Source organism: Fistularia commersonii, chromosome 22 (genome assembly GCF_037954325.1).
Source record: "Fistularia commersonii isolate RoL2024-O1a breed Wild chromosome 22, RoL_Fcom_v1.0, whole genome shotgun sequence".
Lineage (NCBI taxonomy): Eukaryota > Metazoa > Chordata > Actinopteri > Syngnathiformes > Fistulariidae > Fistularia > Fistularia commersonii.
The window spans coordinates 3,891,126-3,903,442 of NC_141305.1; the positions used below are offsets into that span (position 1 = coordinate 3,891,126).

Sequence of the window (12,317 nt, forward strand, 5' to 3'; positions counted from 1 at the left end):
TCCTGGGAAGGAAGTCTCAGGTGTTGTACGTGGTTCGGAAAAGGTGGATCTTGAGATTTTGTTTGAAGGATGGCAGTGAATTGGACTCTGGGATGGCTGGGGGGAGGGAGTTCCAGAGGGTGGGGGCGGCGATGGCGAAGGCTCTGTCCCCCAGGGTGCAAAACTTGGACAAGAATGTCGGCAATATCATGATATTTCCTCAAAAATAATTCAAAGTCACTTTATGTTTTGGACATATAGAAAAATCATGTCATGTCGACGTGAAATTAACAATATAATTATAATAATTGAGTGGAAATTAGCAGTAAAGTGCACTGTTATATTAAAGAGGAAAACAGTAAATTCTGGTATAAAGTGAAAATAAAAATTAAGTTGTTTGACAGACGAAGGAAAAAAAATCGGACATCCGTGCGCCTGAATTTCGGTTGAACGTAGAGTTGTTTATTTTTAAGACTGAACCATGATAGAAGAAGAGATCACGCTGAATTGGGTTTGTTGACAGCGAACAGGAGAGAACCCAGAGCAGAGCCCTGGGGAGCAGCGGACGAGTTTAAACGACTGCCATCAACAGACGTACCAAAAATAGATTTATTTAATATATTCACTGGGTAAAAGGTGAACTGCGTTGGTGGTGAGATAAAGTGTGGGAGGATTACGGTCAGAGAATTAGGTAAAATGCCTATCGGGATCACATCCCATAAACAATAACATGGAAGAGGTGGGGAGATCAGACATCGATTAGATGAGTGATCTAGCTAAGGGAAATGTTGACTTTTTTTGTTTCTTTCACTGAATTGCGAGATGTAATCTGTCAATGGAACCATGCAATCACAAATGATGACAATCAATGGGGTCATCATTCATTTTTTTTTTGTGAACAGTTTTCAGTGGGAGGAAACAACACATAACTTGAAATGCTCTATATAAAGGCCGGCAGAAATTGCAAGGTGCATCTTCTCTCATCTTTCTCGTGGCTGCAAACATCGTACTACCATCATGTTCCTGAAGGCAGACGGACTTACAGGGCTCTGCGGTAAATCTTCTCTCATTTGTTTAGAGATATAACTCACTTGTGTCTCTGCTGCTGATTGTGAAAGTTAAGCTTCTTGCTCTGGCTGTAGCCAAGGTGTTAAACAACCATGGTGCAAAAATGGCGCTCAAGCGTTTTAGAGTCACAGATGCATTATAAATGTAGATGTAATCAGTTTGGATTTTTCAATTAACATTAGCATGGCTGCATCGAAATATCCTCAGTGTGAGCGGATGTTTTTGTCTCCCAAATATCAAAACCGATGCCGACTCCGGACGTCCAGTCGGCCCCTTTGATGACAACCGAATGCATTATTTTAGTTTTGAATATATTTCGTGGTTTCATCAGTAAACAGAATGAACTAATTTCCTCTGCGATGATAAGCTATTCACTTCGTGTGAGTAACATCTACGGCCAGGAGAGGAAGTAAAAATACTATTAGCAGCACTTTTATCTGTTTGTTTTGGATGCTGCGGTGGAAACCCAAGTAGCAAAGTTCATTCAAATCAAGAAGTGTTTCCTGCTATTAGAGGCAAACGACGCTTGAACCTCAACTAATAAAATAAATGAGATAATAAAATAAAAAAATACATTTCCCCCAGACGGGGAAGGGGACTAGGAAGTAGATTGTAGCGCCGGTCCTTGGACTGTTCAGTAGAGTTCGCGTTTCAAAGCAACGTCCACTGCCTATCCCATCCCAGCTCTTGTATTCATGCTCCTGTGGAAATTGACGATTCCCACCACCCCCAACGCCACCTTGCAACTGAAAAACGCGAAGAACAACGTAGGGGATATCAAAAGTTTGGCGGGATTGCTCCGAAATCAATCTGTAAGTATCCCTCAGATTGTTCATTTATATGTGAATCTGTGATTTTTGACCTTTGTAGTTGCGTGAGGCTCATCCTGTAGTTTTGAGTCGTGATATTTACCATATGTGGCGGGCGGAGGTCAATTTGGAGATAAACGCTGAGGGGTCTTCGTCTCTCGCAGGTGCAATGCCACGGCCAGCCGCGACATCCGCCCTTGGATCTCTTCGAACTGAACCAGTCCTGCGCCACCATCAAGGGGCTGGCCGACGTATACACCAAGACCGGCCATCTCCTGGCGCACACTAAGTGGATGAATCAGTCCAAGAGGAAAGACTGTTACAATAACACTTTAGATTATATCATAGATAATCTCATGTACCTCAAGCATCAATTGTTTGAGTTGCTCAATCGCAAGGTGCCCACCCTGCAAACCCCAGAGTCCATACACAGTCGTAATGACGATTACACCAAGCAAACGCACGACAGAAAGGTCGTGGCAGCCCTGCTGAATTGTACCCAGGTGATGGAAAAAGTTCTGAACAATGTGAATGTTTCAGATTTGAACTTGACCCCTACGCCCCTAAACCCCCAAATAACGCCCTGAGCAAAGCGACATCTCAGTTGTTTTATTTTCTAATCATTAAATTTTATTTTTTTACATGTAGAGTATAAAATCTAGAGATTGATTTTTTAATAAGAATTATTAGATATTTTTTAATCACTGTTGTGTCTATTTTATCTATTTTTCATTTGTAAAATATTATTATTTATGAATATTTATTAGTCTAAAATGCTATTTCTAATGGGTCAGAAAAGCATTTATTCAAAGTGTCTACTGTCTGCTTAATCCTCATATTGTTGTAAATATTTTGGATTGAATCTATTGACCATCTGCACGCTTCTAACCTCCTTATATTAATATTTATTCATATTTGTTTCAAGGGTCTTTTTATTTCTACCCCACGTGCAACAAGCTTACAGACATGTGTCCTCAGTCAAGAAAGATTTTTAATAAATGTGTATTTTGTCATTAAATATATCTGTCATTAAGTATTTTGCTCTCTGTTGCACTGATATTAGCTCTGATATCCGAATTTCCTTGCATTGCATAAAGCGGGTTTTTTTTTTAACATCGGCGGAGTCAAAGATTGAAATTATCTCACCAAAGTTAGCGTAGCACCCGACAACAAACGCAACCTTTATTTTAACAATCCTACACCCAAGAGTGAATAATGGGCAGGGGATGGCAGTCCCGACGTCAGGCCGCTGCAACATCTTGTCACCCAACGATAAAGTTATGCATCGAAGCAAGCGATCTCTTTAACAAGTGCCATGTTCCCATCGACCGATAAGGTCACATTTGAAGGTGTCAAACCGACGGTTTCCTGGTTGATCTTTGTCTTTAGAGGAAATTACTGACTTTAGAGAGGAGTTGATAAGCGCGAATTTCGTCCATCTCTCATTTCTGTACGTACGCGCCTTTGCACCGCCGTCGAGAAGAACCGCAAGAGGATGAAACCCCGGACAGGTAAGAGTCCGACAAGCCAAGCGATGCTCGTCGTCCACCGACGCTTTAGAAAACCTTGGTTCTCTCGAACCCCGCTTTGCAGGAGGTGCGACTTTAACCTGCGCTTGGATGATGATGCTGTGGCGAAGCACGGCCGCTGCGCTTCCGTCAAAGACACACGCCCGGTCCTCCTGCGACCTGAAGGCGTTGGCCGCCCTCACCAGGAGCCTGCAGGACGAAACCCTCGCGCGCTTTGTAAGTCTACGGTTTAACAGTCCTTTACCTCTTCGGGTGAGGTTTAAACAAAGAAGACGAGAAGAGTAGATTTCCAAGGATGTCATTTCTTCCGTGCAATAATTCATATCCATATCCAATGCTAATATAGTGCGATAACCCGGAACTAGATATTCACCCGCATATATCCTTGTACATCCTTTTTTAATTTTTATTATTATTCGGGACATTTCGGATGCCTGTATAACTACAAGTATGTACTTACTTACACACCTGGCACCTCCTACACACTGGAAAGCTGCACTTTAATTACATTGTATTGCCATCCTGCTGCTACCTCCTATTTCTATTCCAATCTGTATATACGATGTCTATTTGTATATACTATGTCTCGTATTATGTACATACGATGTTTATTTAATCTACATCGAGCAGGGAGCTCTCAACAAAATTTCATTATGCTTGAATGACAATTAAAAATCTCCAGCTTCGAGTTTGGCCACAACTCAAGCATGGTTTTCCTACTTTTAGGAAGAAGCCAATGGGAAGGACTTCGGCATTTGGTTCCCGGGCTTCCCCGACCTCCAGGTCCACGAGAACTCTCTGATCAACGGCCCGAAGGTTCAGTGCAGCCTCATTTTCGCGGCCCGTGGCATGGAAGAAATCCTGGAGGACCAGAGAGACAACCTGAATCCCGCTGATGCTCAACTTCATGAAATGATCCGTGATACAACCTCCATGGTCTTGCTACTTACACACTGCGTGAGGGACGTTCTCGGAGGCAGCTGCTCCCTGAAGCCGCGGCCGCTCAAACTGCCTGAGCAAACGTTTGAGAGGAAGCAGTGGAGTCACACTTTTCTGCAGTCTGCCCGGTACTACTCGGGATGGCTGAAGCACAAGTTTTGGGTCAAAAGCTCAAAGGGCAAATACGAAAACAAAATAATTCATAAGGAAAGTGACGCAAAGCTGCACAAAAAGTTTAATGCGGTGCAATAAACAATGAAATTCAGTCTGTCTTCCTGTGATGTCCAAGTTATATAAAAAAGTGCGAGCACAGTAAAAAGATAAAATTACTTGATTATTTTATTGATAGCATTTTGTGGCCTTTAGCTTCCCAAGTAAATATTCTCGCTATGGTGAAAAATGAAATCATGACGCACTTCCGGCTCTGTCCACTAGGCGGTAAATTGAGCTCTCGAACCAATGCTAACAGAACAATTGCTTCGCAAGAGCGAGTGGAGTCGCGGATGTATTTGACTTTCGGGGCCCCTGACGTGAAGTAAGTTATTTTCTAAGCAGAACTTTTAGTTGTTTGGTTTTTCTTTCTTCGCCGAGAAAAAACAACCCTGTCTCGTTTGTTAGAGGGTAACTAGCGTTGTAGCGCTAGCTAGCTGCTTACCTGGTTCACGCTACGCTAATCTAAGCTAATCAGCGTTTGCGTTTTATTACCCTTACATCGATAGCGATATTTTAAGGTAAAAGTAAAACAAAAACTTGTTTATCCTTATGTGAACAGAGTACATGTTTAAATGCCTCTTTAACGTTTTTTTTCTTTTTAATATAATTTGCTTTCACTGGAGCCTGCTCCCTTGTGGCGGTAATTAATCAACCTGCCAAGTAGGGGAATCATAAGGGGCAATGAAACATCTCCTAATTGCCACCGTTTGTTTTCTCACCCTTCATAGTGATTGATTGTTTTACTTCGTGTATTTACCCCCCCCCCCCCCCCCCGCGGACGGGACACTTCGCCCGGGGCGGGTTGGCATGAAGAGTCACATTTACTGAGTCGCCGGGTAGGACTACATTACCCATAATCCCCGGATCCCCTTGGTGACGTCACATGACAGGAAATACATCAGTGTTTTATTTTACGGATGCAAGTCCGCCTCAAACCCTTTTTTTGTCATCTTTCTCATTTTATGTATATTAACCCCCCCAGTCCTCGGTCAGTGAGCAACTATCTTTGGGTTGAATTTTATGATCTTTGCATTTGTCAGGACACCGCGTGTCCTTTGAAGATTTTGTGAAATTATGCCGCTGCAGCTTTCCAAATGTAGTTTGAGATATATCAGTTTGCTTGTTGGCAGAACTGGTATTTCAGATGTTACACAGCACAAGTCACGGGCAGTGTCGTTTCACAGTGACTTTAATTAAATAGCCGTATCACATGCATGCACTATACAATGTAATGACACATTCTTTTGATGGTTTAAAATATCAAAAAAATTTAAAATGAAATAAACAGCTGTTACCTTGTCAAATCAGTTTTAGAATGAAATGTTATTGTCTGAAATGATCTGGTCTGAAGCGGATCCCGATGGTTGAGCTGCCTGCGATGTCGACCTGATGATCATCATGGATGAACGTATGAAGCCTTTAATGCACTTATGAAGTGTAAATAATCAAATAAAATACAAGTTCTGTCCAGTTTGAGGTTGAGCCTTGAACATCCTCAGCCATCCGCTGCTATAACAGAACAGTCTTCAGAGTGTTTTCTTCCAGCACCGCCGGTTGTCCAGAAGCATCGTTGTCTTTCCGGCTGCTTCTGACTCAAATGCTCAAACAGGGAGGAGTTCTGGAGGACTCTCCCCATAGCAGTACTTTGCTTGAGGGTTTCTGTAGGTATTTTCATGCTGGACACTCTGTGGGAAATGAAAAAAAAAAAAAAAGTCAGGAGAGGGATGGAAAAAAGTAAATTGAGTAACTTCATTCCAGAGTTGAGAAGACTAAAAAAAAACATTAGACTCGTTTTGAAAAATAGTACAGAGAAAGACACGGGATTTTGAAATTAAAAGCATCCTTGATGTTTTGCTCTTAATTCTTAATCACTTGACAAACCCAGAAGAGCAAAAAATGACAATGCAGCCTCAGGGCGGCACTGGCCCGTGCCTCTCCAAGCCTGCCTTGGGAGGGCACGGAGCAGTGTCTCCCTGTGCCGGTCCCAAGCCCGGATAAATGCAGAGGGTTGCGTCAGGAAGGGCATCCGGCGTAAAACTTTTGCCAAAACCAAATATGCGAGACAACCAAAACTATACCATACCGGATCGGTCGCGGACCGGGTTAACAACGACCGCCATTGGTACTGATGACCTACAGGGTACTAATGGAAATTGGGCTACTGTGGGTCGAAGAACAAGAAGAAGAGGAGGAGGAGTGCGTGTTCGGAAGCAGAGACAGGAGGAAAGGAAAGAGCCTGGGACTGAGAGTAGGAACTTTGAATGTTGGGACTATGACAGGAAAAGGTAGAGAGTTGGTCGACATGATGCAGAGAAGAAAGGTGGATATACTGTGTGTCCAGGAGACCAGGTGGAAAGGTAGTAAGGCAAGAAGCTTAGGAGCAGGCTTTAAGTTGTACTATTATGGTACTGACAAGAAGAGAAATGGAGTAGGAGTTATCTTGAAGGAGGAGTTTGTTAGGAACGTCCTAGAGGTGAAAAGAATGTCAGATAGACTTATGAGTCTGAAACTGGAAATCGAAGGTGTGATGCTCAATGTTGTTAGTGGCTATGCCCCCCAGGTGGGATGTGAATCTGAAGAGAAGGAGAAGTTCTGGAATGAGTTAGATGAAGTGATGCAGAATATTCCCAGAAATGAGAGAGTGGTCATTGGTGCAGACTTCAATGGACATGTTGGTGAAGGCAATAGAGGGGATGAAGAAGTGATGGGCAGACTTGGTATCCAGGATAGGAATGCCGAGGGACAGATGGTGGTAGATTTTGCAAAAAGGATGGAAATGGCTGTAGTGAACATCTTTTTCCAGAAAAAACAGGAACATAGGGTAACTTATAAGAGCGGAGGTAGGAGCACGCAGGTAGACTACATCTTGTATAGACGAGGTAACCTGAAAGAGATTAGTGACTGCAAAGTAGTTGTAGGTGAGAGTGTAGCCAGACAGCATAGGATGGTGGTTTGTAGGATGACTCTGGTGACAAGGAAGATGAAGAGGACAAAGGCAGAGCAGAGGACAAAATGGTGGAAGCTGAAAAGGGAGGAGTGTTGCAGGGTTTTCAGGGAGGAGTTGAGAAAGGGTCTGGATGGTCAGGGTGAGCTTCCAGATGATTGGACAACTACAGCTAGTGTTATCAGGGAGACAGGTAAAAGAGTACTTGGTGTGTCATCTGGAAGGAAAGTAGATAAGGAGACTTGGTGGTGGAATGAGGAAGTGCAGGAGTGTATACAGAGAAAGCGGTTAGCGAAGAAGAAGTGGGATACTGAGAGGACTGAAGAGAACAGACAGGAGTTCAGGGAGGTGCGGCGAAAGGTAAAGATAGAGGTAGCAAAGGCAAAACAAAGGGCTTATGATGACTTGTATGCTCGGTTGGATAGTAAGGAGGGTGAGAATGATCTATACAGGTTGGCGAAACAGAGAGATAAAGATGGAAAGGATGTACAACAGGTCCGGGTGATAAAGGACAGAGAGGGAAATGTATTGACAGATGCTAGAAGAGTGATGGGAAGATGGAAAGAGTACTTTGAAGAACTAATGAATGTGGAAAATGAAAGAGAGGCAAGGGTAGAAGAGGTGATTATCGTAGACCACAAAGTAGCAAAAATTAGTAAAAGTGAAGTGAGGAAGGCATTGAAGAGGATGAAGAGTGGAAAAGCAGTAGGTCCTGATGATATACCTGTGGAGGTGTGGAAGTGTCTAGGAGAGGCAGCGGTAGATTTTCTGACTAGATTATTCAACAGGATCTTAGAGAGTGAGAAGATGCCTGAAGAATGGAGACAAAGTGTGATGGTGCCTATTTTTAAGAATAAAGGGGATGTGCAGAATTGTGGCAACTACAGAGGGATAAAGTTGATGAGCCATACAATGAAGTTATGGGAAAGAGTAGTGGAAACTAGACTGAGAGCAGAAGTCAGCATTTGTGAACAGCAGTATGGCTTCATGCCTAGGAAGAGTACTACAGATGCAGTATTTGCGTTGAGAATGCTAATAGAAAAGTACAGAGAAGGCCAGAGGGAGTTGCATTGCGTTTTTGTAGACCTAGAAAAAGCATATGACAGGGTGCCAAGAGAGGAGCTCTGGTATTGTATGAGGAAGTCTGGAGTGGCAGAGAAGTATGTTAAACTGGTGCAGGACATGTATGCTAGCTGTGAGACACTTGTACAGTGTGCTGTAGGGGTAACAGAGAAGTTCAAGGTGGAGGTGGGACTCCATCAGGGATCAGCTCTGAGCCCCTTCTTGTTCGCAATGGCGATGGATAGGCTGACAGATGAGGTTAGACAGGAATCCCCATGGACCATGATGTTTGCGGATGACATTGTGATCTGTAGTGAGAGCAGACAACAGGTAGAGGAAAATCTAGAGAGGTGGAGGTATGCTCTGGAAAGGAGAGGAATGAAAGTTAGTCGCAGCAAGACAGAATATATGTGTGTGAACGAGAGGAACTCGGGTGGAGCGGTGAGGCTACAGGGAATGGAGATCAAGAAGCTGGAGGATTTCAGGTACTTAGGGTCAACAGTCCAGAGCAACGGAGAGTGCGGAAAAGAGGTGAAGAGACGGGTCCAAGCAGGTTGGAATGGGTGGAGAAAAGTGTCAGGGGTACTATGTGATAGAAGACTATCGGCCAGAATAAAAGGAAAGGTGTACAAGACAGTGGTGAGACCAGCGATGATGTATGGACTAGAAACTGTTACAATGACCAAAAGACAGCAGGCAGAACTAGAGGTTGCAGAGATGAAGATGTTGAGGTTCTCTTTAGGAGTGACCAGGATGGATAGGATCAGGAATGAATCTATCAGAGGGACGGCACATGTTCGATGTTTTGGAGAGAAGGTCAGAGAAGCCAGACTGAGATGGTTCGGTCATGTACAGAGAAGAGATAGTGAATATATTGGTAGACGGATGCTGGAATTGGAGCTGCCAGGCAAGAGGTCTCGAGGAAGACCAAAGAGAAGATTTATGGACGTAGTGAGAGAGGATATGAAGGTAGCTGGTGTGAGAGAGGAAGATACAGAGAATAGGGTTAGATGGAGAAAGCTGACTCGCTGTGGCGACCCCTAACGGGAAAAGCCGAAAGAAGAAGAAGAAGAAGTCAGATGCCCGTTTTTACAATAACAACTATTTTTCGACATTTTTTTGGATGTAAACAACTGTTGTATCAGCTGTAATTCATTTATTCAGCTGCTTGAATGGTTATGAAACCATTTTTCCACATGTGCTTTTTGCATACTTTTAGTTATTTTTAGATTTTTACACAATTCCTTCAGTATGCTTCAGTAACAGAACCCTTGCCATTTTCCATCCCCGATGGCACTGGAAACTCAATCGCATTCCACAAACATTTTTCCAAATTGGCGTTATAGCCCCAGATTGTATAATTAACTATCATGTAAGTGACTTATTTTGGCCATGGACGGTGAGCTCACTTGTGAAGATGTTCTGCACTTGGCCAGGCACAATTCAAAGTGATCCTCGACAGCGGTGAAGAGATTCTGAAAGCCTTCGGCTGCGCGGTTCAGGAAGCGCTCAAGGAGAGGTTGCTTGAGAGCAGATAAGAGAGAAGAAAGTTGTGAACAGATTAAACCCGCACATTTCTTTCACTTCCTGCACCTGTTCCGATTACATGCGGTTTTACCTAGAAGCATCAGTTAGTCTGACAATTGAGCCAACGGGTTGATTCGATTACCTTATCGGGCTGCAGGCAGCAAGACACGCAATATTCATAGATGCTGCAGCAGCCATTGGCCAGGCAGCTTTTGCAGATGTACTGCCTGGTGCTGGGTGCGTTGACATTACAGCAGCCGTTAACCAGCAGGTCTTTTCTCTCGCAAACGTAGCCTGAAAAACATGAGCAAAGACAAGAAAAATGAAATAATAAAGCTCAAGAAAATGCAACTTCATCAAAATATCAGGAGCAAAAAAGTTTATAGACATTTCATTAATGCTACTGAAATGTATTTTAAACTGAGAACCGATGTAAAATCCTTGATCACATATTTTCTTTGTACTTTATACATTACCTTTTGTCCTCAATAAAACCACAACACTGCACGAAGTAAATGATAAGAATCCCCTTGAGATCATGCAAGAATAAAACCCTGACTGTCTGCACAGCTTGTGGCTCCAAACCCGTAACTGTGTCGCCTAGTTTCTTGTCGGTCAGTAGATTTCCATCATATTTGATGGCGGTGCTTAACAGCGGCTCGGCTCACCCAGCTCGTCGGTGAGCAGCGTCTTGCCCTGGATCGAGTTCCGGCACTGAGATATCTGACGGCTACTGTTGCCCAGGTTGAAACGGACTTTCCAGGGGATGCGATGGTCCGAGTCTCTAACCTCCAAGAGCGTGCGGTCTCGTATGGTCCGCTCCTCCTGCAACAGCCGGACAGCAGATTCAGATCATTGAGGGGAAAATGTATAGTTACATCCTGCAAGCAATGGAGGTTGTCTTGATAATTCTCACTACAAGTGAAATTATTTGTCTTTAGTTTTGTCATTTACAAGTATATTGATGTATTGCAAAAATGATCCGAGGGCATCTTTGTTACATTTGGGTATAATTTTGTCCATCTTTTTTTTTTTTTCATCATTCATATTTGGAGTTGAATTATCAGCCCCAAATGTGACTGCTTTGCTTTCTAACATCTTTTATCCAACAAAATTGAAGTGAGATGCCCTGTTTTTTGTTGTTTTCTGTTAGGAAAAAAAAACATTAAAAGACAGGACAGACTGTTCCTCTGGCCAGATGCACCAGAAATGTGGCTACTCAGCAGGAAAATGCATCATGCAAACCACAGACAAAGTCTCCGTGGATATTATTTTCATTTTATTTCTGTCTTTTCAGATTGTTGAGGGACAAATACTGAAGACAGCGACAGCCATCCAGGATAAATGACGTCCTGGAGGAGGTTACGGTGCCTCAAGTGAGAAGCAGAACCGCGTGTTCGGCCGTGAGACCTCCACTGCTGGCCTTCTGAGGCGGAGCTGGTAAAGATCCCTCAGGCTGCAGCACAGCCAACTGCCCTGAGAATGAAAGCTGAGTCGACACTTTTCCCCCCCTCACTGCAGTCACAGGCCCGATGTCTACAGACCCGTCAGTGGACTGTCAACGCACACTATGCACTATGTCGACTCCACACACTCTCGAAACGGAGCTGGACTTCCTGTACCTGCTTGAGTGTGCTGGTGAGAAAGTAGATCAGAGACAGTCCAAAGACCACTCCCAGCACCCAGCGCTTTCTTAGTAGTCGCCGCAGCACCATCATGGCATGGCTTTCTTGGTGAGACTCCGGGGGGGACAGTCCAAAACATCAAACCTCCACTGGGGTCTCAAGTCCCTGCCTGATGTGTCGTTCGCCGATACAAAACGATATGCGGTAAGCTAAGCTAATGCCCGGTGCGTTACCTCTGTCAAATACGATTCATGCAAGCTGACACCAGCGTTCGGGGGTTTCATTGGTTAGCGGACATCCACTACAAGTTGCGAGAGAGGTGGTTAATTAATGTAAAAGGAGAGCGACGCCTTGACGGAGCCCAGCAGTGATTTTAAAGGACTGCTTTGTTAGCATGCTGCTACCTAGCGTTAGCATTAGCCAGTTGTGCCAGGTTCAGATCCTCTCACTTGAAAAAACAATGTTAAAAAAATGAAAATACAATCGCGATGAAGCTGCTCAGTATAGTATCCAGAAGAAAAAATTTGCACTGCTCCAAATAATAAAACCGCTGTGCTTTTTTTTTGTTCCCCCCCCCTTTAATCCACCGCGTCTCTTGACATCCAACATCAGCAAAACAAAC

The 12,317-nt window shown here is 43.7% G+C and overlaps 1 protein-coding gene and 1 long non-coding RNA gene across 2 annotated transcripts; one reads left to right on the forward strand and one right to left on the reverse strand.

The window, feature by feature from the left end:
* Nucleotides 1-3,337: 3,337 nt before the first annotated feature.
* On the forward strand, nt 3,338-4,588 carry LOC147221329 (uncharacterized). The gene is made up of 3 exons (XR_015107890.1): nt 3,338-3,367; nt 3,450-3,601; nt 4,112-4,588. It is a non-coding gene; the product is annotated as an uncharacterized LOC147221329 (long non-coding RNA).
* A 1,125-nt stretch (nt 4,589-5,713) lies between these two features.
* spring1 (SREBF pathway regulator in golgi 1) lies at nt 5,714-12,311 on the reverse strand. The gene is made up of 5 exons (XM_086169798.1): nt 11,693-12,311; nt 10,739-10,895; nt 10,213-10,364; nt 9,953-10,066; nt 5,714-6,222 (listed from the first exon to the last, which is right to left on the reverse strand). Exons 1-5 carry the CDS (start codon nt 11,786-11,788, stop codon nt 6,139-6,141), a joined length of 603 nt encoding a protein of 200 aa, XP_086025924.1. The 5' UTR covers nt 11,789-12,311; the 3' UTR covers nt 5,714-6,138.
* Nucleotides 12,312-12,317: the final 6 nt, after the last annotated feature.